A 26,101-nucleotide genomic window follows, 5' to 3' on the forward strand; every position below is an offset into this window, starting at 1 on the left:
ATATTACTGACTGCTTGGCTCCTAGCTGTGTCTTGCACTGCTTGAACATGAAACAGTGGGGTTATATGAGCACGGTGCCACGAAGCTTGGCACATACCCAGTCCCAGTACTGGTCTCTCCTCCTCCTCCTCCCCCCTCTTCTCCTCTCCTCTTACCGGAAAGTGCATCTCAGATGCCTGTGTGCTCTGAACAAATGCACAGCCACATATCCAAGGTGATTATCTACATAAGATGCCACCAATCCTTTTGGGTTGAAATAGACAAGAAGCAATGGCTTTTGGGTATTCTTCCTTTAATGTCCTCTCCATTGTTCCAAGGAACAGAGAGGTTTATCTTAGCAGGTGATGTAGCGTGGTGTGCCCACATGCTACAAGGATCCCCGTTCAGAGAGCAGATCGAGTCACAGATCCGCTTCTTAGAGCTGTGTACTCTTACGTCAGCCCTTCAGCGTCTCTGAGCTCTCAGTACAGGCAGTCATGCTTACCTTTGCTGGGTTCTGCTATCAGAGGATTCATGTGTGGGAAGAATAGCCTAGCCTAGTGTGCAGAGTGCTTAAGCAGTGCGTCTCACTAGGTCTCCTGCCAAGCTGATAGGTTAGGGAGATGACTCAACTTTATGACTAACCCAGGGTGAGGTGCATATCTGGTAAATAGTGGTGCTGAAACTTGACCCCTGGAGCCAGTGGAGGTTGGGTTGAGGGCAAGGGGCTTGAGAAGGGCCTATAATCAGCCTATAACCGGGACTACAGTAATTTCAAGTGGAGAAGGGACGTTCTCCAAAGCAAGCTTGAGCTGCATCCCAAAGACTGGGGAGTGGGTGTTCAAGAGGCAAAACAGCAGGTGTCCATTTCACCTTTACTGCAAGATTTCTCTTAAGCATGAGTCATTCAAGCCTGTTGTGCGTTTCTTTTCAGATTCCAATAATTGGGATTCTCATTCTACCCAGCTGTCTTCACTGGTGTATTGACTCCATACCAGTGCTCATTACCCAATTCTTCCATCCGGGGGACCAACCTCCTTGTCAGCTTCGTGGGGCCCGCATAGCTTCCCAGGTTTGTGCTGTGTCAGGGCGTGCTGTGTGCCACTGGACAGTGAAATCAGGTTACCTTCTGGTCATCAGCTAGCAGGCCCTGCTTCCAGTTAAAAGGATCCTCAAGTCCCCACAAAGGCCCCGCTGTGCTGTCAGCCACTCCTTGACCCTCACTGGCAGCTGCTCCTGGCAGCACAGCTTCTCAGGTGCGTGCTGGGAGCTTTCCCAAGCCTGGCGTACATCTCAGCCTCTTTCCACTGCGCTGAGATGGTTGTCCAGCTTGAGTCTTCTTGCCCTCTTGGGGAAGCACAGAAAGATTGTTAGGTGGGTCATGAAGCAACTGTGGTCTTACTCTTGGTTCAGGCCTGTCTTTGTGAGTTCAGTTCAGATCGGGGGAACAGCCTGACTAAAATAAGACTGAGTACAAACATGCCCACCCTCTATGCTCTGAACACTCTGGGCCTTGCGGAGGGCTTTGTCTTCCCCTCTGAAAGATTATTCCTTTTTTTCATCCTGCCTGCCTGCGGCCTCCTGTGGCCTTCTTCCCACAGTGTTCTAACTTTCAGATGCATCTGATTCTTTTTTGACTTGCCAGGGAGTGATTTGTGTTCTCAGCGGTATCCTCAACTTGGTTGACTGGTTGTAAGAGATGCCTGACTCCCCTGCCAGCATCTTTGGACTTTTTGCCAAGTTCCGTTCCATAAAAGTGACTGAACTGGGAGAGACTGGAGACCATGGCGCTGGCTCCTGTCTCTTTCACTCCAGGTGCCTTGCTCTTGTGGTGCAGAGCAGAGGGCCTGGAGCAAGCCACAGTTAGCTCCGGGTCTATGTCATTTGAGCCCCTGGGAGGGTGGTCGTGGAGCAGGAGCCCCTGTTATCTACATAATAGCCTGAGCCCCAGACCTGAACAGCAGGATGGCCCAGCCTGGCTCTTCCACTGGCAGCCATTGCCTGGAATGAGCAGTGGGATTGGGGAGCTGAAGACTGGGGCTTGGGTCTGTGCACAGTTTCCCACCCCCCGACTCCCCACTGCACTCTGTTCAGCCTACACCAACAGGATGCACTGCCAGGTATGCGGAGAGGAAACCAACAGAAACAATAGATGGAAAGAAACATGACCCTTAAAGACAAGGGACAAATCTGGGGAGGAAAAAGGAGAAGTGCAGGGGATTGTGGGTACTTTTATTCCAACAGGTCATGGTGATCTGTGAAGCCAGACTCCCCCCAACCTCCACCCAGCATCTCATTAAAGCCAGGCCTGGTTGCCAGTTATGCCTCATATTTCCCTCCTCGGGGAATTTGAGCATGAAGCCATTTCCCCTTCAGTGAGGGAAACATGTACGAGGGTAATTTGAATGATTAGCCTAATCTGCAGGAAGCTGCATGTGGAATTAAGTTAAGCACATTTGTACCGAGCAGCTGTGTGTCTGTCAGGCCTCTTAAAGGTACCTTGCTGGTTTTCTACCTTGAACAGAAGCTAAGAGTTCAGGAAGGATCATTGGCTTTTATTACTGCCTTAAATGAAAGCTTATTTTTTAAATTTGACAAGGGCCTCTGAGAGCTTTCTTTATAGATACCATGTGTGGGGTGTATTTTTACCCCAACCCCAAACATTGCCAGGGCTTTGTTCTCATGGTGGTTGTGGAACGTGGTGACTCAGGGAAATGGTTCAGGCAGAAACTTGTGTGGCTGGTCGGCCACTGTCCTCGTGAGGGGAGTGGGGAACATCTGAGAACTTGGCCTCATGTGTACTTGAGTTGGGAGAGGAAGGCCACATGCCCTGTGCCACGGGAACTGGGCAGTTCTAAGCCCTGTCTTCCAGCTCCCCACCCAGAGTCAGTTTGTGGTGTGAGCTGGACGAGGGGGAGGTATTGTGGAGCCTCACGTGGGTGTGGCTTCACGGACCACATGGAGGGTCAGTGGCGGGCGGACCTGCCAGGCTGTAGGTGCTCAAGTCGGCTCTGACCTGTGCATCCTCTCCATGCTCCTCGGGCAGTGGATTCCCGCCTGTGCCAAATGGAGCCGAAGAACTCACTGTGTGGTGGGAGGCATGAGAGAGAAAACTAGGGTTGTTAAAGCAAATGTAACACCAATATTAACTTCTCAAGCAAATCAGCATTTCATGTCATGAACAGGCCTTCATTATTTTCAATTTACATTCTTTTGTGCTTTGAAATGGACTTGGGAACAGATCTGCTAGCTGCTATATTAGTAAAAGGACTGAAAAGTACAACAAATATGAAAGCCAGTTTATTTCAGTAATTTGTGTTTTTTACTCTTTCTTGGTAGATTTGTCTTCAGCGAAGCGGAAATTTGCTGATTCTTTAAATGAATTTAAATTTCAGTGCATAGGAGATGCAGAAACAGATGATGAAATGTGTATAGGTAAGTCATAACTGCGTATAAGGTAAAAGTTGACACTATTTTATCACATCCTTATGTGTCTTCACTGGGCCTCTGTCCTGGAGAGGAAGTATCTAAGGGCCGTTAATTAAACCCACGAGTGAAGGGGAAAAAACAGAGTATTTGATACCTTGATTTGCTTAGTGGTTGAGTGTATACACGTGTCAAAAAATCATCAAGCTGTACAGTAATATTTGTGCATTTTATTGTATGTACCTCCATTTAAAAAAAAAGTTAAAAAAGAGAGTATTTAGTTATACTTTCATTGAAGAGTGCAGAAGGGAAAAGTTCATCATCCATTGCCTGAGAGAAAAACTGTTATTTTGTTTAAAAAGGAGAAGGAAAAAAACCACAGTAACAGGAGGGGCAGAGTCAAGCGGGCGCCAGGCGTCCAGGGCTGTCCTGCTTCTCCTTGGAGCCCCGGGCCGCCTCTCTCAGCCCCCGGCCCGCAGGAGAGAGCTTGAAGGTTTGTGGTGGCGCTCTCTCTCTCTCTCTCTCTCTCTCTCTCTCTCTCTCTCTCTCTCTCTCTCTCTCTCTCTCTCTCCCTCCCTCCCTCCCCCCCTTCTTCTCCCTTTTCTTTTTTTACTGGAATGAAGTTGATATACGATATTACATTGGTTTCAGATGTACAACATAGTGACTTGATAATTATATACATTAGTTAGATGCTTGCCCCCGTAAGTGTAGTTACCCCATTACCACACCAAGCATCACAGTATCGTTGGTCATCGGTTCTCTCCCCCTTCATTGGCGCCTGCTGCCGGCTGGTTTTTGATGTTCCATCCCACAAACACAGACGTAAGAACTTACAGCAAAGGCAGAAGGCAGGTGGATGAGGCAAGAATTGGCTCAGAGGTTACAGATGATGGCTCGTGGGCTGAGATCAGAGTGCAGCCATGTTTTCTTTGGCACTCTTTTTTTTTTAAAATTAAATTACCATATAAATTGAATTTTTGTAAAATTCCACTTTCCCAGGTTCTCAGAAACCTGGAGAATCGGATCGGCTGGCCCCATGCTCTGGCCTGGCAGCAGTTGGCTGGGGCTGTGCGGCTCCCACTGCCCTGAGGGGAGAGGAGCTCAGGGTCCAGTTCAGAGACGTCCCCACCTCTCCTTGTGTGTTCTTAACTAAGGCCAGATGGCAGGGTCACCATTTATCACCTGCTCTGCCGTTTCCCTCTTCACCATCACCTGTCTGTAGGCAGCCTGGTCACTTGACATTTGCAATGTCAGGACACCTTTCTTGGCCATTGCCCAGTCATTGCACCTACTCTTCGTACATTGACTTCATCAAGTAAGGGAGAATTGAGAAAGTTTTGTTGAATTAAGTCATCAAATGCTTATTGAGTCCCTGTTGCCATGCAGAGCACCAGGATCTGGGATGAGTAGAGGCAGCCGAGAGACAGCTGAGCAGTGAAAACACAACATTGTCGTAATTCCTGATTGACTGCTTTTCCCAACATTATACAAACGTCGTGAATACCCTTAGGGTGATTGCACTTGATTGATGCCTTCTGTCTTTGTCTCCTCTGCCGGGATTATTCCCAGTCCGTGTCTGACCGCCATGCTGCAGGCCGCCTGTATTAATAAATGGCTTGAGGACTCGGCGGGGAGAAGCCCAAGGAGGAGCCAGAGATGTGGCTTCTGATGCGAGCAGCATTTTTTAGATCTGGGGCCAACGAAAAGCTTGGTTTCTGACGCAGCCCCACAACAAAGGTTGAGGAGGTCGAATCCTGGGCAGGAACCCCTCCAAGTCCCAAGCGGAACTGTGCCTCTTCAGCCCGGGGCTTGGGAGCCGGCCAGCATCTTGTCAGTCCTGGGACCTCTCAGGAACAGGCAGGGCTTTTCCTTGAAGGAAATCCTTCTCTAGCTAGAGTGCCAGGTGGGATCAACCTGCATTCTAGGTCATTCTTAATGGGTAATGATTAAAAGATAAGGCGAGCCTTGGGAAGCAATTGACTCGAGGCTTCCGTGTGTGCCAAGAGGTTTCAACCCATGACATAAAAGCTGCTGCACCGGGAAGGGTTCCGAAAGGCCTGTATCTCTAACTCTACCTCATGGCCCCTTTCTCTCTTCCAGCAAGGTCTTTGCAGGAGTTTGCCACTGTCCTTCGGAATCTCGAAGATGAGCGGATACGGATGGTGAGTGTGGCTGGGCTGTTTCTGGTCCCAGACGGTTGGTCATGTTGAGGGAACATGGAATTTGTTGTTAGAAGCACCGTGTTCAAGTCCATGCCCTGCACTTGGGCGCTCTGACCTCTTTAGCTAATCTCATCATCTCATCTTTGTAGGGCTTGAAGCCTTTTGTACATGTTAAAGGATTACCCTAGGTAACTTTAGAACCACATGCTGTCCTTGTAAAGGTTCACTGTAAAGTGTATACACCTCAGGTGTATGATGTAAGGGTGGGTCCTGTGAATTACTGAACTTTGGGGGCCTCAGGTCCCTACTGGCAGAATGGGAATGAAAGGGTCCCCCTCTGCTCCCTGCCTCACATTACTAAGCCTGTCCTACAGCTCTTGGAAAACAGGGGTCACTCCTTTTGCTTTTTTTTTTTTTCCCCAGAAGCACCAGCACAGTGCCTGCCGTGGAGTGGGCATCTAGTAAATTGGTCCTTAGTAAAAGATGGTGATTCTCAGACGTTCTTCAAAGAGAGGCACTGTACAAATTCAAGAATCAAATGCTGATTTCCAGGCTCTTAAGAGAGATCTTTTGTATTAGACGTTATTCTGATAAGGTTCAGGGTTAAGAGATGAGGGTTTCCATATCCCCAGGAAGCTATTTTACATCTTCCTCCATATCCCTGAATACCAGGAATGAAGCCTGATCTGAAACCCATTGCTGGCTGCGTGCTCCCAGGAGGGCTGGGCTTGTGGGCAGCAGTGCCCCCGAGGCCTAGGGAAGAGTCGCTAATGAGCGCTTCTCTTCTCTTCCCATACCAACGACTGCTGGTCTTAGGCTGCTTAGGCTGCCATGACATAACCCCGCAGACTGGGTGGATTCAACAGCAGACACTTGTCTCCCACACCTGTGGACACGGGGTTGTCCAAGAGCAGGGTGCCCGCTGATTTGCCCCTGGTGAGGGCCCTCTTCCTGCCTTGCAGACAGACGCCTTCCTGCTGTACCCTACACGGCGGAGGATGGGGGTGGAGGGCAGTTCTCATGCCCTCTTACAAGGGCACAGTGCCCTCATGAGGGGCATTGCCTTCCGAAGGCTCCACTTCCAAATACAAAAACATTGGGGTGTTAAACAATGAATGGAGCCATATCAAATTTTTAAGAGTTTATTTGGACAAAACTGATTTGAATTTTTTCCCTGCCCTGGAAGTGGGCAGGAGCACGTCACCGACCGGAGCTGCGGAAAGACTCTTACAGAGAAGAGGTGGAAGCCAACACGGCAGCCATTTGCTGTGGCGTGAGCGGCTGCCCTGCTTGGGGAAGTCTGATCGTTTGTGATTGGTTGTCCTTAGGTATCAATTTCTTAACCTTGAGGGATTTACAGCCTTAGGTTGTGGTTTGCTTACATAGGCTGCTAAGGCGTTAGAGCTGCCTCAGTCTAGTGGTCTTCTTGTTTAATTAATTTAATAGGGATTAGGGCTTTAGTGTATGCACTTGGGGGCATGCAGTTCCGTCCATATCACATATCGAGATATTTTGGTATTTTCTGTTTTAACCCTCATGATAACTCTGTGAGGTGGTACCTATATCATCCCACTGTCCAGAAGAAGATAATGAGGTTTACAGTGGTTAAGTAACATGCACAAGATCCCACAGTTCACAAGTGGCACAGTCTGGATTCAAACCCAAGTGTGTGTTATACCAAAAAATTTGGAATTTCTTTAAAACTCAACACAGCAGAAGCTGTGCACCTTGTGCCCTGCACAGAGAGACAGTATTTGCCTTGATTGCTCACTGCTGGGTGCTTGAACCACGACTGGGTGGGGGGCAGTGACAGCAGCAGCAGGGGTGCTGGTGGGTGGAGGCAGGGGAATGCTTGTGTGTGTGTGTGTGTGTGTGTGTGTGTGTGTGCACGTGCTAGTGCCTAAGAGAGGGAAGTGATTCTTCTGAGCTTGATTCTTGGCCAAGTCAGTATTTGGGGGTGGGGGGTGTGGCGAGCAAATCACGATGACTACCCTGCAGATTGCTATAGCCTGTGGTAAGGGAACAATGACTGGATTGTACTTTTTAGCTTGCTGCTACAATTTTATTATTACTGTCAGTGAATTGAGTTTCTACTATCTGCATCTGAATATCTGCGAGTCCCTTCCCCACTGCCATGCCCTGTGAGAGCTTCCTCATCAGTTCAGCTCAGCAAAGCTGTGCCTTCTTTGGGAAGCTTTCCCTGACTCCCTGAGATATTTGGCCAGCCCTTGTATTTTCTTAATATCCAGTTCATTCCTCTAATCACTGCATGTGTCTATCCCATAGCAAACATGAATTCTTGAAGGGCAGAGAATGGGCTTTGGTGTCCCAGTAAGCACAGTGCTTGGAACTGAGTGAAAGTTAGTCATGGTATCTTTGATTATTTCTCACTACCTGCAGTCCCTCATTTGACAAATGAGAAAACTGAGGCCTTATTAAAGCTGGTAGCAAGCAGTAGAAAGACTGGGACAAGGACCTGGGGGTCCAGTCTCCCAAGTGAGCAGTTAGTGCTTTTGTATACTTGGCACCTACTTAGGGCTGGGTTCTCAATCATGGATGCCCACTGAGACAACTTGGGGTGTTTAAAAAATACTGATGCTTGGGATGAAGTACACAGATTCTGACTTAATTGGTCTGTAGTCTGGCCTGGACATTGGAATTTTTAAAAAGCTCCTCAGGTGAGCCTGGGATAAGAACCACTGACTTTGGGCTCAGCTCACCATTGTGAGCTTGAGACATACACTTGATTTGTGGAAAAGACTGAAACAAATGAGCCAATTAAACAACATCAAATAACAAAAATCAAACAAGTTAAATGCTGAATACTCTAGTGTTAAAATGCTGTCTAATAATATAAATGCTCTCAAATTGAGAAAAAGGCAAATGGCAGTAGGTTGGGAGACTTCCCACCTCTGCCCCTCACATTGTCCTGTTGTTCTCTGCTTTGTCCATATATGGCTTCTGGCATCTACTCCATTGATTTCACTGCAACAGATACTCCTGTGGTTTAGAAAAATAATGTTTTGTTGGAATGAGATTCCTGAAATAATTAATTGACCAATGAGTGAGCTGTGAATGACTTAAAAGGAAATATTGTAAAATATTGTTCTGCCTTAGAAAAGACCATAGAATCTTACAGCAGGAAGTCCATCCCACTCACTTTACAGACGAGGGCATTTACATATGAGCCCAGACAGCTTAAATGTTTTGCCCATGGTCACACAGTTGGCAGCCAATCAAGAAATAATTCACTCATTCAGTCAATGAAAAATCTTTGCATGCTCTTTGTTTCAGCACTCTTCTGTCTTTTAGGGATAGTGGTGGACAAGTGAGCATTTACAAGATAGTGTATATGTGTGTGTGTGCGCATGCATGTGTGCATACTGGCAATCCAGAAAATTTCAGTTGTCTTAAATCTCCTAAAGAAAACACTTGGTGGGGTGGCTGGAAGCTGCTTTGGGTTAGGGAAGGCTCCCCCTGAACAGGAGACCATTAAGTGAACCTGAATTACAGTAAGTAATGGATTGTCCATGGGAGTATTTGGGGACAGATCATCTGAGGGAGTGGGCAAATGCAAAGGCCCAAAAGTGGGACAGGTTTGGTGCATTGGACATGCACTGGGGGGCCTGTGTGGGTAGAGGGCAGGCCTGGTGGGGTAGCTCAGTGAGATGCAGTTTAGGGGCAGCCGGTGTTTGGGAGGCACACATGTCCTGGTCTCAGGCCATTACTGGTAGGGCCACATAAAATCAGCCTCGGAAGGTTTTCACCCCACCAGATGTCCAGAGGTGTTCTTCATTTTTAACTGAGACTCCATATTGATCTACTTTTTAAACACATCTGCTCAAATATAACTTGGGTGAATGAGCACTTAAAAGATGTCACCAGAAGCTTGAAATTCAGAACCGTACTCTGTCACCAGTTCCCCTCTGCCTTCAGATGGATGCTTACATTTTTAGAGGTCCCTGTGTTTTGTGTTTTAGGAATCTTTATCATGCATGGGGAAAAAATCATGGTATGAGCTGATGACTCTAGGTTTTGATTTGACACACTGTTAGTTCAGGTATTATGAACAGTTGACACTCATGTACTATATTGCTCACGTTTTATACTGAGACATGGGGAGGCATTTTGTGCCAGAGGTGCTGTCATTCTTTACTGACGATGGCTTTTGTTTTTCCTGATTTCCCTCACCAGATTGAGAATGCCAGCGAGGTGCTCATCACTCCCTTGGAGAAGTTTCGGAAGGAGCAGATTGGGGCTGCCAAGGTGAGAATTTCGCAAGCTGTGTTCTTAGATTTTAGGGTGGGAGGTCTGGAAAACATACCTTCTTCAGAAAATCTGAGCCCACCGTCTTCAGGAAATGTTGGGAGATAAACCTAGAGCCTCGCTCATCTGTTCTTCACAGTTGTCCGAAGGGAGACAGTGGTCACCCCAGAGCAGTCATTCCAATATTTTGTTATCTAATTATTTTGTAGTAGCTCACAAATCATCCAAAGGCGGAAACCATGCCTCTCTTACGTTAGCAAAGATCTCTGTGTGCTTGCACAACGTGGAATTGTATGGATTGCAGAGGCCCACGGCTCAGAGCCTAGAAGAGGGGTTGCAAATTGGGTTTTGTGGGTATGAGGACTCTGTTTTTAGCCTGTTTTTATGTGGTGAAAATGGGCCTTCTGTTGCTGTATCTTTAAATTTTTTAGCAGAAACTGAAAAGTCAGAGTTTTATATGAAATTTCCTTGTTTAAAATATGTTGGCAAATGATTAAAATAATATATATTACGTATTGTGCAGGTCAAAAAGTAGGGCTACTTCAGCCTAGAGGTCACCATTTGTTACCACTGACCTGGAGGGACTGTAGCTGAAAGTTGGCTGATTCTCAATGTTACTGAAAGGCTGCAAAGGGAACCTGTTCTTTTTTAAAAGGTGGATTCTCTAGGGTTCCCCTGCCTTGTGATAAATCACTAGGAAACTCTAGCCAGTTTGACCTTCAGTAGAGTGTCAGAGGCCACCTGCAGGGAAGATGTTTTCATTGGAATCAATGAAGGCAAAAGGGTTTTCAAGATTTTCTAGAACTGTGAGTCATTCAGCCACTGTCCCTTGCGCCACCTGCCGGGGGTTTGGGGCAACACCTACTTCTTGTTTCACTGGCATGGAATTTAAAAGTGTAGAATGGCCTTGACAGGTGCCTGGAGGGGGGAAAAGGTAGTTGCAATACAGCGAAGTGGGGTCTCCCTCCCTACCCACCTCCCGACTGAGCGCATCTGCATTCTGAAAATGAAGGTGATTAGGATCCATCCAAAGGACGCAGTGATGTGCCATCAGGTTAGTCAGTGGGATCGTTGGCCATAGGTGGAAGGACAGACCATAGCAAAGATTTTCCTTCCACTTCTACAGCATTGTTCTACCAATTTTACAGTTGCAATTATGAAGGAATTGGAGCTCCTTGGTTTTGTATCAGAGATTAAGGAATGTGTAATTAAAGGAGTCTTGTTCCACCAAGATTTTGCCCAAGACAGCAAATGCGCCAAGAGTATTTCTCCCTGAGTTCTTGCCTGTGCAGGCCTAGCGAGTGGGCTCCTCTGCAGTGGCCGTGGGGCCCGAGCGTCCCGCTCCTGAAAACACCCAGTGCTGGCTGCAGAGCTTTTGGAGGGCGCGGAGGCGGAGGCGAGGCTGGGCCGACCCGCACTGACTCAGCTTTCTGTAGGTGCTTGTCCCTCTGAGCCCTGGCACCCTGCACTCCGCCCTCTGCCCTCCGCCCTCAGCACTGGTGTGGGTTCCCCACCGAGGAGGAGCAGGGGGCCGAGGGACTCCCTTTGAGTTAGTGCCAGTGACGGTAATGACAGGAGCAGGGGGAGCCCCCTTTCCAGGGGTGGGCGTGAGGCTGTAGATGGTGAGAGATGCTGTTTCTTAAGATCGTCCCTTAAAAGTGTAAAGAGCTTTCTGTCCTCAGTCACCAGGACACGTTCCCTCGCACACGACACTCTCCCCTCGTTCCCGCTGAAGCATGATTGATGATGGTGGGGAAGCATTTCTCTTCCCTCCCTCTTTGCCATTTCTTTTTTTCAGTATATCTGCTCTTCCCCTCCCCCTCACACCCAGACATTTATATCATAATATTATGTACATTTAAGAGAAATGTCCCTAGGCATCTAGGGAGTGGATTCAATACCTAAGAGCCAGCAGGGGCTCCTCAGTGGCCGGTGGAAGTTTCCCATCTGTGTGTGTGCTGCTCAGACTACCCTTCCGCGTTGTCCCTGCTCTGGCTGCTTCGGGTGTGATAACAACCTGTTGCTGCCTGCAAGAAGCTGGCGTGTTGGGTGTGAGGGCTGCTAGGAGGGCACCTTGGCATTCCTGTGCGAATGTGGCTGCTCAGGAGTGGGAGCTTGGCACAGCTGGGGCCTAGTGTTTAGATCTGAGTTTGGGGGAGTTGGTTTTCTCCACAACCAGTGTGCATTTGGAGAGCTGAGCTGCAAAAGTACAGTAAAAGTGGAAGTGAAGTAGCTGTTAGAGAGCGGTGGTTAAGAGTGGGTCCTGGCGCTAGGCTGCTGGAGGCCAAACCCACCTCTGCCATTTGCGTGTAGACCTGGGGAGGGAGCTGAACCTCTCGTTGTCTGTTTCCTGATCTGTGAAGTGGGGACAATGGTAATACTCAGCCTCATTATGAGGAGGAAATGAGTGAACACATGCATATAAAATGCTTAGAGCAGCGTCTGTCGTACAGTCATTTGATGTTAGCTGTTATACTCGATACACACAGTTCATTCATTAAAAAAATGTGAGCGCCTGCTCTGCCCTGGCACTGTGCTACACACTGGCGAAGGCAGAGGAGATGTGGTTGCTGTGCTCGTGGTGTGGCTGGGGAGAAAAACGTGAGACAAAACAATGTGAATAAGCACAGTTGGAAATGATGGTAGGTGATCTGAAGGGTTACTACCATGGGACATGGGAAGCACGTGGTGTTCTTAGCAAGAAGGAGGTAGTTTAGAGGTGGACCTCATCACCACCATCATCGTCACTAAATCTTATTGGCACTGTCCATGTGCTGGGCCCTCTGCTGGGCACCGTGCATGGTGTATTTCGTTTAGTACTAACTGTCCTATGAGGTGTTCTTATCCTTATTTTGTTAGACAGTGTCTGAGCTGAAAGAGGACCCTGGAGCAGTTACCCGTTCAGTCATCCGCAGGTGACAGACGAGGGAGCCGAGTCCTGGAGAGAGGCAGTGATTGTTTACAGTCAGTCCATGCGGAGTCGGCAATAATTTCCTTTATCCATTTAGTCCACCATAAGGGACTCCCTGGAAGGTGACCGCCATCGTGTGCCTGCAACAGAGTGACACCACCCTCCCGTCTTAAGACATCATTGAAACCTTAGTAAAGTTATTCTTGCAGAGGGCTTGTGGCTGTTTTCTCAGGACAGAAACTGCTTTCCTTTCTCTTCAGCTTTTGCTGCCCTCTTGAACGTGGATGTGGAGGCTCAAGTTGCCCGAGAGCCACTTGTTCCCCTGCCTCTTCTCACCTCTGCCAGCTGGGCTGTCCAGGCACAGCATCCTCCTTCTGGGGGGTTGCTGGCCAGGCTGGTTGCGGGGGCTGTGTGAGCATTCCTTGGGGTTGGAGTCGCAGCTGCCAACCGTGATTTCTACAAAGGAAAAGAGTTGCTAGAGTACAGTGTCCTGCCTGTCCGTATCCCTCCTCAGATTTGGGGCCGTGTCTCTGCTGGCTGTCTCTCCACTTGCTTCTGCAGGTTAAGTGTTCTTGTATGTAAGCAGTTTTTCAAGCAAAGTTCAGATTTGTGGAAATGGATGCATGTCAGCTAGAATGGCTATGTGATGATTCTGCTCACCGTGTGGGCTTAGAATCTTGCTGCTGGTCAGACGAGCGGTGTTCTGCCATCACAGGAGCTTGTTGGGCGTCAGGTGATGGCTTTGTTGTGATTCCTGAGCTGGTTAGGCTCAGTGTTGTGCCCAGAGCATTTGCCGGCGCTGCTGTCCTGTCGAGGAGGCGCCGCTCTGCCCCCCACGTGATTAGCAGGTCTTGGCTGGCATCTGCTCTTCGCAGTGAGGCCTCTCCTGAGCACCCTGTCTGCGGACTCTCCCTCGGGGAGCCCATTTCTTCCACAGCCCCCGTGGCAGCCTCATGATGCTGCTTGTGTGTGTGCTGGTTAACTGTGTTTCTCCCATAAGGGAGCATCCCCACCACGAGGGTAGGGACCTCTCTGCTTCCGATATCCGGGGCCTGGAGGAGTCTAATGCTGTGTGGTTGCTCATTAAGGCTGTTAAATAATCAAGATGTTTCTGAACTTCCCTACCTGGCCACAATTTTATTTTTTCTCCCCTATAGGCCTTGGAGTTGCAGAAAAATACCTCCTAGGGGCTTCATATGAGTCAAAAAGCAGGAATGAGGCACTTAGTGAATCTGAACCTGTTCATCAGGCTGCTGTCAGCTTTCTCCCCGGCCCCCTTGCTGCCACCGCCCTAGGAATGTGGAAGCAAGGGAGCCCACCTGTGACAGTGCGTCTCCAGGGCGGTGGAGCCGTCCGCTTTGGAGGCAGCTTGACCTGGCTCAAATCCCAGCTCCGTCACTGTCTCTGACTGACTACTTTTTTAAATAATTTTTTTTATTAAGGTATCGTTGATCATTCTTATGAAGGTTTCACAAGAAAACCAATGTGGTTGCTACATTCACCCATATTATTGAGTCCCCCCCACACCCCATTGCAGTCACTGTCCATCAGTGTAGTAAGATGCCACAGAGTCACTACCTGTCTTCTCTGTGCTACACTGTCTTCCCCGTGACTGCCCCCTGCCACACACACCAAGTGAACTAATCATAATACCCCTCAACCCCCTTCTCCCTCCCTCCCCACCCACACTCTCCCACCCCTCCCCTTTGGTAACCACTAATCCCTTCTTGGAGTCTGTGAGTCTGCTGCTGTTTTGTTCCTTCAGTTTTGCTTCATTGTTATACTCCACAAATGAGGGAAATCATTTGGTATTTGTCTCTCTCTGCCTGACTTATTTCACTGAGCATAATACCCTCTAGCTCCATCCATGTGGTTGCAAATGGTAGGATTTGTTTCCTTCTTATGGCTGAATAATATTCCATTGTGTATATGCACCACATCTTCTTTTTCCATTCATCTGCTGATGGACACTTAGGTTGCTTCCGTATCTTGGCTATTGTAAATAGTGCTGCAGTAAACATAGGGATGCATATGTCTTTTTGAATCTGAGAAGTTGTTTTCTTTGGGTAAATTCCTAGGAGTGGAATTCCCGGGTCAAATGGTATTTCTATTTTTAGTTTTTTGAGGAACCTCCATATTGCTTTCCACAATGGTTGAACTAGTTTACATTCCCTCCAGCAGTGTAGGAGGGTCCCCTTTTCTGCATCCTTGCCAGCGTTTGTTATTCCTAATCTTTTGGATGGTGACCATCCTAACTGGTGTGAGGTGATACCTCATTATGGTTTTCATTTGCATTTCTTTGATGATTAGCGATGTGGAGCATCTTTTCATGTGCCTGTTGGCCATCTGAATTTCTTCTTTGGAGAAGTGTCTGTTCAAATCCTTTGCCCATTTTTTAATAGGGTTATTTGCTTTTTGGATGTTGAGGTATGTGAGTTCTTTATATATTTTGGATGTTAACCCCTTGTCAGATAAGTTGCTTACATATATTCTCCCATACTATAAGATGCCTTTTTGTTCTGTTGATAGTGTCCTTTGCTAAAAAGCTTGATGTAGTCCTATGTGTTCATTTTTGCTTTTGTTTCTCTTGTCCAAGGAGATGCATTCAGGGAAAGTTGCTCATGTTTATATTCAAGATATTTTTGCCTACATTTTCTTCTAATAGTTTTATGGTTTCATGTCTTACATTCAGGTCTTCTATCCATTTTGAGTTTACTTTTGTGTATGGGGTTAGACAGCAATAAAGTTTCATTCTCTTGCATGTAGCTGTCCAGTTTTGCCAACACCAGTTGTTGAAGAGGCTGTCATTTCCCCACTGTATGTCCATGGTTCCTTTATCATATCTTAACTGACCATATATGCTTGGGTTTATATCAGGGCTCTCTAGTGTGTTGCATTGGTTTATGGGTCTGTTGTTGTGCCAGTGCCAAATTGTCTTGATTACTGTGCTTTGTAGTAGAGCTTGAAGTTGGGAGTGTGATCCCCCAGCTTTATTTTTCCTCTCAGGGTTGCTTTGGCTATTTGGGGTCTTTTATGGTTCCATATGAATTTTAGAACTATTTGCTCTAGTTTGCTGAAGAATGCTATTGGTATTTTGATAGGGATTGCATTGACTCTGTAGATTGCTTTAGGCAGGATGGCCATTTTGACAATATTAATTCTTCCTATCCATGAGCACGGGATGTATTTCCAATTATTGGTGTCTTCTGTCTTCTTTAATTTCCCTCGTTAGCGTTTTGTACTTTTCAGGATATAGGTCTTTCACTTCCTTGGTTAGGTTTATTCCTAGGTATTTTATACTTTTTGATGCAATTGTGAATGGAATTTTTTTCCTGATTTCTCTTTCTGCTAGTTCATCATTAGTGTATAGGAATGCAACAGATTTCTGTGTATTAATTTTGTGTCCTGAAACTTTGCTGAATTCAGATATTAGATCTAGTAGTTTTGGAGTGGATTCTTTAGGGTTTTTTTTTTTTTTTAAGAGGGCATCTCTCATATTTATTGATCAAATGGTTGTTAACAACAATAAAATTCTATATAGGGGACTCAATGCACAGTCATTAATCAACCCCAAGCCTATATCTCAACAGTCTCCAATCTTCTGAAGCTTAACAAACAAGTTCTTACATGGTGAACAAGGTCTTACCATAGTGAATAAGTTCTTACATGGTGAACAGTGCAAGGGCAGTCATATCACAGAAACTTTCGGTTTTGATCACGCATTATGAACTATAAACAATCAAGTCAGATATGATTATTTGTTTGATTTTTATACATGACTTATATCTGAATCCCACATTTCTCCCTTATTATTATTATTATTATTATTATTATATTTTTTAATAAAATGCTTAAGTGGTAGGTAGATGCAAGATAAAGGTAGAAAACATAATTTAGTGCTGTAAGAGGGCAAATGTAGATAATCAGGTGTGTGCCTATAGACTAAGTATTAATCCAAGCTAGACAAGGGCAATAAAACATCCACGGATGCAGAAGATTTCTCTCAAAGCAGGGGGGGTGAGGTTCTAAGCCTCACCTCTGTTGATCCCTAATTTCTCACCTGATGGCCCCCCTGCGACTGTGCCTGTCTTAGGTTGTTCCTCCCTTGAGGAATCTTACCCGTCTCTGGCTAACCAGTCATCTTCTGGGGCCATACAGGGAAATGTAAAGTTGGTAAGTGAGAGAGAAGCCATATTGTTTGAAAAGGTTAGCTTTTTACTTCTTTGCAGATTTATCCCCTGTGGCTTCTATGCCCAGCATTTGTCTTGAGGTATCTTTACCACTTGGAAGAATTACGATACTTGGTAATTTTCGATATGAGGCACGAATTCTACTAAAGGGTTGTAATTAGGAAGGAAGAAGAAAAACTGTAGAAGTAGCAGATGGAAGAAAACATGGGAAGACTGATTATTTCTTTGACATATCTTCTTGTAGAGTAACATAAGCATGTATAGGTTTTAAACTACTAATTAAATTGCGCACACACATTAACATAATAGGAATACAGCTACATAACCAAAGCAGACCTACAATTACCAGCCATATCCAGTGAAACCAAGAAAACCAGTTAGGTACCCTAGGCATTTGTGAAAACTTATCAATGATATGATGGATATTGTCTAACTGAATTTGAATAGTTTGAGAAAAATCAGGCAAATTAAAACAACACATTCCTGGGAACTGTTCACATCCAATGTGTTCTTTTAACAGTAGATAGTCTATAGTTGCAAGATTTTGGAGCACTGCAACTTGGCACTTCTCCTAATTCTTGGTTGAGTTCCAACAGTATAGACCCAGTCAAATTTGTTGTTTTACTGTATGCACAGGCCAGCTTAGATATCTCCTTCTTCATTCCCATGGCAAGTCCAGGAACTGGTGGGATGAATGCAGCTGCAACTGCAGCAGTGCCAGGATCTTTGTTGAAGTTTTTTGATGTTCATCTTCTGGTCTTTGGGGTTTTTTATGTACAATATCATGTCATCTGCAAACAGGGACAGTTTAACTTCTTCCTTGCCAATCTGGGTGCCTTTTATTTCTTTGTGTGGTCTGATTGCGGTGGCTAGGACCCCCAGTACTATGTGGAATAAAAGTGGGGAGAGTGGGCATCCTTGTCTTGTTCCCGATCTTAAAGGAAAGGCCTCCAGCTTCTTGCTGTTAGGTATGATGTTGGCTGTGGGCTTGTCATCTGTGGCCTCTATTATGTTGAGGTGCTTGCCCTCCATACCCATTTTGTTTAGAGTTTTTCATGAGTGGATGTTGAATTCCGTTGAATGCTTTTTCAGCGTCTATGGAGATGATCATGTGGTTTTTGTACTTTCTGTTGATGTGGTGGATGATGTTGATGGATTTTCAAATATTGTGCCATCCTTGCATTCCTGGAATAAATCCTACTTGATCATGATAGATGATCATGATAGATAGTCTTTTTGATGTATTTTTGAATTTGGTTTGCTAATATTTTGTTGAGTATTTTGGCATCTATATTCATCAGGGATATTAGTCTGTAATTTTCTTTTCTGTAGTGTCTTAGCCTGGTTTTGGTTTGAGGGTGATTCTGGCCTCATAGAATGAGTTTGAAAGTATTCCCTCCTCTTCTACTTTTTGGAAAACTTTAAGGAGGATGGGTATTAGGTCTTCACTAAATGTTTGATAAAATTCAGTGGTGAAGCCATCTGGTCCAGGGGTTTTGTTCTTAGGTAGTTTTTTAAAATTACCAATTCAATGTCTTGCTGGTAATTGGCTGTTCAGATTTTCTATTTCTTCCTTGGTGAGCCTTGGAAGATTGTATTTTTCTTGAAAGTCGTTGTTTCCTGCCTCTCGGCTGCAGTGCGTGTCTCCACTGCCAGAGCCAGTGGGCCGAGCATGCAGGCACAAGCCTCTGTGCTTTGTGCTTCTAGCTGCCATAGGCGGGGTCTCCGTCTGGCTGGCCTGGCTCAAGGGCAGGGGCAGGCGGTTTGCAAGCTGGTGCTGACTGGAAGGAAGGTGCAGCAGGCTGCGTATCATGGTGGGGGGCCTTGGAGCTGCATAGCCAGCACCTGAAGCTCCTAAAAGTTCCCAACCTGCTGGGCAGAGTGCCCCCAGACAATTTTGTCCACTTGTCCTTTCTCCTGAGCAGCAGGTTCTGTACGATCTTTGCCCCTTAGCAGTCTTCTCACTGTTGGGAAGTCTCTCAGACTGCCTGCCTTTCTTTTGTCCCAGAGCAGCCAAATGTGGATCCGTGTTTTCCACAAGCAGCTGGAATCTCATTCTCTCCAAGTATTCTACCTGTCTTAGCTTTCCAACCCCATTAATCTCCAGAGCACCATGCAGTGTATGTTCCTGCTCCCAGAGCAGATCTCCAGGGCTGGGTGTTCAGCAGTCCCAGGCCTCCACCCCCTCCCTGCTCCGTTTCTCTTCCTCCTGCCAGTGTGCAGGGATGGGGGAAGGGCTTGGGTCCTGCTGGGCCACAGCTTTGGTACATTACCCTGTTCCATCAGGTCTGTTCTGTACTGTTCTTGAGGTGTATGAAGTCTGGGGCAGCTTTCTTTCCTGTTGCTCTTTTAGGATTAGTTGTATTAACTGTATTTTTGTATTATATGTGGTTTTGGGAGGAGGCCTCTGTCTCACCTCTCCTGCCGCCATCTTTGTGTCTGTGACTTTTTACAAATTAATTTCCCTGGGTCTGAATTTTCTTATCTGTAAAATGGGAGATAAAAACAGAATGTCAGTGACTTGGTTGCATGATCAGGGGCTATTATGTAAACTATGATATTTATATTATTTTTCATTCTGAAAGCAGTTAATATAGGATAATCACATTTTTCCAAATGGGGGGAAAATTTCCCTAATGGAGATGAGATGCATACCCATTATCCCATTTTTTTAACTGAAGTATTTTCATATAAGTATCTTTACATCTAATTTCTGTCTGTGGGCACGCACTCTGTAGTATGCACCAAGTTTGTGCCATTGTTGCTTTTCATTACATCACAAGCAGTTTTCCGTGTGGCTGCCGCGCCGTCCTAGTTGCAGTTCTTGGAGGCCCCATACTTCAGTTGCCCTGAACGCTGTCTTTGGGTAAATGATGCTGCTGCCTTTTTTTTCCCCCCAGTGTAAATGATGTCACAGTAAGCACATTTCTGAAGATAAACATCTTTGTTTTGAGTTATTCCTCAGCTTAAAGACCCATATGTGGTATTAGTGCATCCAGGAATACTTAGGTCTGATATTTATTAAGGATCTCTATTAAGTATTTTTTGAACACTATTAAAGATGAATCTACTCTTTATTCTAGACTTGCCCTATTTAAGCTTTAAGTAGACCTTCTGCTTTGGGGTTCCCTTCATAGATAACTTCCCTTCTTCCTTTGGCCTTGAACATCCTTGTGAGTTAGAAATTAGAAATTTCTGTATCACAGTTGAAGTTCTTAAAAGGTGGAGTCCTGGTTTTGCCGCTGTTAAATACTGGTGGTTTGCCTCAGTTCTGGCCTTGTAGTGGTGCCTCAATGATAGACATTCAAAACTATCGGACTGTTGATAGCTGGTTGCTTGATCAAATGGGCATTACTTGGAGAGTGGAGCTGGGGTTGGCTGGCCTTGGCCTGGGTCTCAGGGAGTGATGAAGCTACGAAGATAAGCAGAGGGATCTTGATGAGGTTGCTTTATGCCTGCAAGTTTTGATTTTTCCCCTCTCTTTTTGTCAGGAGGCCAAAAAGAAGTATGACAAAGAGACAGAGAAGTATTGTGGAATCCTAGAAAAACACTTGAACCTGTCTTCCAAAAAGAAAGAATCTCAGCTGCAGGAGGTAAGAGACTTGTAATTTTTACATAGTGCTATGAATATATGCTGGTTGCTCTTTGCCAGAAAATCCTAGGGTTGGAGGAGGTCTCGGAAACCAGGAGCTGCCTGGTGACCCCTCATCTGATGGCTGATGCCTGGTGCCTTTGTGTCTTCCCACACAGCACGCCCTTTGTGGCTGTGCGGCCTGCCAACAGCAGAGTGACATCCTGCTGCACCCCGCTCCTTGTTGGGCAGATCTAATCACTAGAATGTGCTTTTTCCTTTCAAACTCAGATCTGTTTTCCTGTTTCTTTCACCCTTGACCTTGATTCTGCACTCTGTTACCTTTTGACTTCCTGCCTTGTATCAGTGATTTGAAATGTTAGCATCTGAAACACTTCAGTCATCCTTCCTTAATGCTAATATTTTTATTATTCTTTCAACCAGTACTTGACATTAGTCTTTTTATTTACTTTTTTAAGCAGCATTTTATTGTCACTTTATGGTTTGTGCTTTTGTAACCTTGTTGCAAAAAAGTAAATTCTCTGACCTGCCCTCGTCTTCTTAGACTTGCCAGGGGCTCTTATTAAGAATAGTTCACTTGGAAAGAAAAGTCCGCTTTGCATTCATGGAGCTATAACCATTTTTTTATTTAGTTCACAAAGATTTGCAAGGCGAAGGAGTTCATGTTTCTCGGAGACAGCAGTTTCCTAGTGAAACTCCAAATTTGGCTACAGAAATACCATTTTTTTTTTTTAACTCAACAATTTTCTTGACTTTTCTTAGGTATGTGGAGGCTATGTAGACTTTCAAGTTAGCCCTCATTCTTAAATTTCCTTTCTTTTTGACCAAATGCCATGCCAGTACTTCTGTCAGGTAAAAGTCCATGCAAACATGGGTCAAAAGTTGAAAAGCAAAGATAACTCAGGAGATGGTGGAGGCTACTCCCCTCCCACCCAGCACTTGTTACACATCCTCAGTTAGGAATGTGTGTGCTCGGGACTCTTTGATTTGAAATGGGGCTTTAAAGCCATTGTTTGAGTGATGAGGACACAACAAGTCCAACAACAGGTGTTTGTAGTGGGCTTCGTGGATCATTTCTTGGCCAGCCACCCAACAGCAAGTGAGTACTTGGTGTGCGCTGTACAGAGTGGAAAACGCTAACCTATCCTTGAAGCTCCCGTGCCTGAGGAGGGAAAAAGAAGCAAACACATGGATGGCGGGGTTCTTGGTTCACGGAGTCGAAGAATGAATTTTGCAAATGCTCAAAGTAGGAGAGCAAGGGAGAGACTTTAATTTAGAGATAAAGTGAGAGGACAGAGCTTCTGGCTCACGCCAGGAGGAGACAAGAGAGTCCGTGGTCCTGCGCTGTGCAGGGGCTTTGTAATGCGATGAAGGGCTAGGGGTGTGGATCTGCCAAGTGGTCCTAGAATGTTCATCCTTGAGACATCAAACCTCTTTTCTCATCAGTCTTCCAGATAATTCTGCAAAATTAACAAAAGAAATTTACTGCAGATTTCTTTCCCAGAATTGCAGCTTTTTGGTCTGGGAGCATATCAGTCATCAATCAAGGCTGCCAGCCGTGCCCTCAAGGCAGGCCGAGCCATAGTCTGTTTGCTAAGGAGTCCACAAGGCAGTCGAAGAGGGACTCTTTCTCGCTTCTACTATGTCGTTTATGGGTGGGCTTGCTTGCCATTATGAATTGCCCGGGTTGCAAATCACCTGACCAGGTCTACAGGAGGAAGAACAGCGCGCAGGCCTGGGCCTTTTCGCATGGGAAAGTGAATCTTACACATGATCACAAACGATTAGCATAACAAAACACATGGGCTACTTTCCTCTGTTTGGGGAATATTAACCGATCTCACTGACCGAAGACTCTAGAGCTTAATGTTTAAACACGGAATTTTGGCAGGGGGTTTCCTTGCATATTACATTGCTCTGACTGTACTTACCTTGCCTTGCCTTTTCCGGGGGCCCTCACCCTACTCTGTCCAAACCCACGGTCCCTGTCTCAACATGAGGAGGTGATTCTTAAACTAGCAAAGCTACTCAGACAAAGCTTGTCAAATATGATTGAGAAGGCTAAGGAAATGCTTATTTTCATTGGATGGTAGATAAAAGGCCATTCCCAACTCTGCATGGGGATGTGGCACTAGAAGATACCCAGGGATATGCGTTGTCATGATAAATATGTAATGCCATTTAGGATCTGTTCTGACCCCTGACTTTTTTGGATATCATTTGGCATTTAGGGTTTGGAAAGTATATTCAAGGGAAGTCTTTCTGGCTGCAGCTCACAATGGCCATATCTGGCCAGCTGTGCAGTGTCTAAGCAGGTGTGTGTGATTGCTCCAGCACCTTCTGTATCGAGAGGCCCGCTGTACGGTTGTTATCCAGAGTGAGGGCGCTTCTCCTCCAGGCCTGTTCTCTCCTTGCCTAGGTACTGCTGGGATGCGTGCAACGTGTTCTTTTAGGGCCATGCTATATCATCACCCCTGAGAAGAGACAGACAAGGTAGGGACCAGAACACTGGCTGGCAAAGAGATACCTTATCTCAAGGCTGCTCTGTCATGTGTTCACTGCATGACCTGGGACAGGTACTCATCTCTCTGAGCTTTCAGTTCCTTTGTTTGTAAAAAACACAAGATACCTGTCCTGCCTACTTCATATATAAGAATGCAAATCATAGCTGCCCCACAGATATTACAGTAGTATCTCTGTGACTGTCCTGTTCCTCCCATCCTCTCCTTCCAAATGGGATGATATTCTCCCCAACTGCCCTAGTCTGCTGGGCTGCCGTAACAGAACGCCGTAGATTGGGTGGTGGATAAGCAACAGACATTTATTTCATGGTTCCAGAGGTTAGACAGCCCAAGGTGAGGGCACTGGCAGATGCGGCGTCTGCTGGGGCCTGCTTCTGGTCTGTAGACAGCAAACTTCTCTCTACTGATCTGGGATTAGAGGGGAAAGAACTGTGTGGGTCTCCTTTATAAGGGAACTAATCCCATTCATGAGGGCTCCACCCTCATGGCCATATCACCTCCCAAAGGCCCAGCTCCCAAATGCTGTCACACTGGGATTAGTTTTCAACATGCACATTTGAGGGTTGGGGGCACATTCAGTTTGTAATACCACTGACTCTGCCCCTTGTGTATCTCAGGGGACGCCTTTCCATTATGCTCTTCTGTGACAGTGCCTCATGTTTTTTCTTCAACCAGTCACACTTTGTAAATCCTTTGAGGGCAAGGCGAGGCCGTAGGTCTTTCTTGCAAGGCCTGGTCTGTTCTCAAGCACTGCTTTTTAGTTGTACTTGAGCTGAATTAAATTGAATACAAATCTCTTAAGAACAAGAAGGATGATGATTTTACTAACAGCGGTGATAATAGAAAATATTTACTGAATGCTTATGTTTGTACCAGGTAGTGTGTTAAGCACTGTCAATGGCATCTTCTCGAATCCTTACAGCCACACTGTGCGGGACGGTGTATACCCTCTAGTTCACATGTGAGGAGACCGGGACTCAAAGAGGTTAAGTGGCCTGCCCACAGCTAGTCAGTGAGGACTGGAACCCTGGCTTCTGACTGGGGAGCACTTTCCCTTAACTCTGGAAGCTCTTCTACTTCAGTCCATCTCAGGAGGGAGGGATTGTTACTCAGTGGCAGTGTCAGGCAAATAGAATTGGGCTGGGAAGGGACCTTGTTGATTTTCTGGTTGGACCTCCTGGAATCACATATGAAGGAGCAAGTTCCTTGCAGCAGTCAAGTGATCTGCTCAAGGTCCTCCAGCTACTTAGTGGTGATTATCTTCCCCATTGATTAAAAAAATCAACTTTTAGGGACATTATTAAATGTCTTGTATGCCTTTAATCTGCTTTATTTGATCATCCAGAATTGTTCCCTGATTTCAGGTCTCCGAACTGAGTATTTTGAAATTCTAGCCCATCCTTAGATCCTGGTGGGTGAAATTATGGGTCATTGATGTGGAGTGACATTGCCATCTAGTGGATGGTTGTTTTTTTAAATCGATGTATTCTTAAAAGACTAAAAAGCTTGCTTTAAAGGTTTCTGCAAAAGTCAGTTCAGGCATTGGGTATATTCTGGGGAGTGAAATGAACGATTGGCTTTCATGGATCTTATAGGAGAATGTCTCTTTTCTAAGAGGCACAGAATGTTGGTTGGTGGGTCGCAGACAAGCTGGTAGACTTACAGCTCTTCAAGTAACAGGCAGGGAAACTGTCTCAAGTGGCCTGTTGGGTGGGTTGGTGTAACTCTGGGGAGAGGAAATCCCAGGACAAGATACCTCTAAAACCTAAATCAGTCAAAGGGAGAAATAAAGTTTAAAACCTGTTTATTGCTTGCAAATTGCAGTCTCGGGCCATCTCTTTCCTGCTGCAGCAGAAGCAAGCAAGACCTCCCCCTAAATGTCTCAGGTTAAGATAAGCCCTCAGTAATTACCCACTGATATGGAAATGAACTACTACTCTCCACCCTTGAGGAATGCCTGTTGATATGCAGATACACTTAAAGCCAGGCACGATATTCTGGAAATATTACAATTTCACCCATGGTTGGAATCCTGGCTTATGATTTTATTGCAGGGGGAGTCTAAAAATGTGACAAATTCTATGGCCCAGATGAGCTGGAATACTGGCAGGAGAAACATACCCTTCCATTTGGGATTTTTCTTCCTTTTCTCTTGGAAGTGCATTGAATTATACGTTTCTTCCGAGTGCTGGGTCACTGATGTCCACAGAGAGATCATTCCTCAAAGATCTATTGAATGCTTACTATGGGCCAGGCACTGTTATGGGAACTGTGATAGAAAAGTGAAAAATGAGAGAAGGTCTTTGCTGTCATTGACTTTATACTCCAGTAGGCAGTGCATCAGAAAAGAAGGGAATAAAAAATGATTTCACATAATAATAAGGAAATAAATTTGTAGAGACTCCCTGGGGTGTAACCCATCTTATCTGTCTAAAAGACTGTGGTCAGTGAAGGCTTCTCTAAACAGGTAACATTTGAATCACAAATGGAAGGATGAGAAAGAAAGTGGAAAGCCAGGACAGTGTTCCTTAAATTGTGCATGTCATACAATCTGAACACTGGATCATGAGATAGAGGAGGCTAGGACAGAAAGAAAACTGTGAGTGTACTGCCCTTCATCACAAATGTATGTTGATGGGTCATAATGCTGTCTTGCCAATGGGTTTCAGCCTTGGGCAAGTTCACTATGGATTCAATGAGACCGAAGAATGACAATGGAATGTTTTTGGGTGAAAGGGTTTATGCCCAGCTTTATTCTCACAGTGGCTGGTCAATCACTGGAATCCTGTCCACTCAGAGCAAGTCTGCAGGCCTCTCTGCCTGCACAGCCATCTCAGTCCCTGTCCTTGGTGCTGCCACCACTCCAGTCTCTGCTCTCCTGCAGCTGTGCCACCGTGTTGCCCAGAGCACTGAGTGGAGCTTTTGATATAAAGTCAATAACAACGTATTGCCCACATGTGTGCAGTGAGCAAGCTGCCCAGGTCAGGTGAGAATCCTGGACATAGGAACCTTCACTTTATCCACAGATGCAAAAGGCGTTTCTTACTGCA

The 26,101-nt window shown here is 45.9% G+C and overlaps 1 protein-coding gene across 8 annotated transcripts in view; it reads left to right on the forward strand.

Annotated features, from left to right (window-relative positions):
• The window catches only part of ARHGAP26 (Rho GTPase activating protein 26), a 404,986-nt gene that overhangs the window by 91,436 nt on the left and 287,449 nt on the right, over nt 1–26,101 (forward strand). For all 8 annotated transcript variants that reach the window (XR_012125172.1, XM_073221874.1, XM_073221875.1 and 5 more), the window contains exons 2-5: nt 3,319–3,414; nt 5,509–5,570; nt 9,765–9,836; nt 20,429–20,530. Coding sequence is in view for 7 of the 8 variants with exons in the window: in XM_073221874.1 (XP_073077975.1) it covers nt 3,319–3,414; nt 5,509–5,570; nt 9,765–9,836; nt 20,429–20,530 (332 nt within the window). In the remaining variant the exon portion in view is untranslated. The remainder of the gene's footprint in view (nt 1–3,318; nt 3,415–5,508; nt 5,571–9,764; nt 9,837–20,428; nt 20,531–26,101) is intronic.

Source organism: Manis javanica, chromosome 14, assembly GCF_040802235.1.
Source record: "Manis javanica isolate MJ-LG chromosome 14, MJ_LKY, whole genome shotgun sequence".
Taxonomy (NCBI): Eukaryota; Metazoa; Chordata; class Mammalia; order Pholidota; family Manidae; genus Manis; species Manis javanica.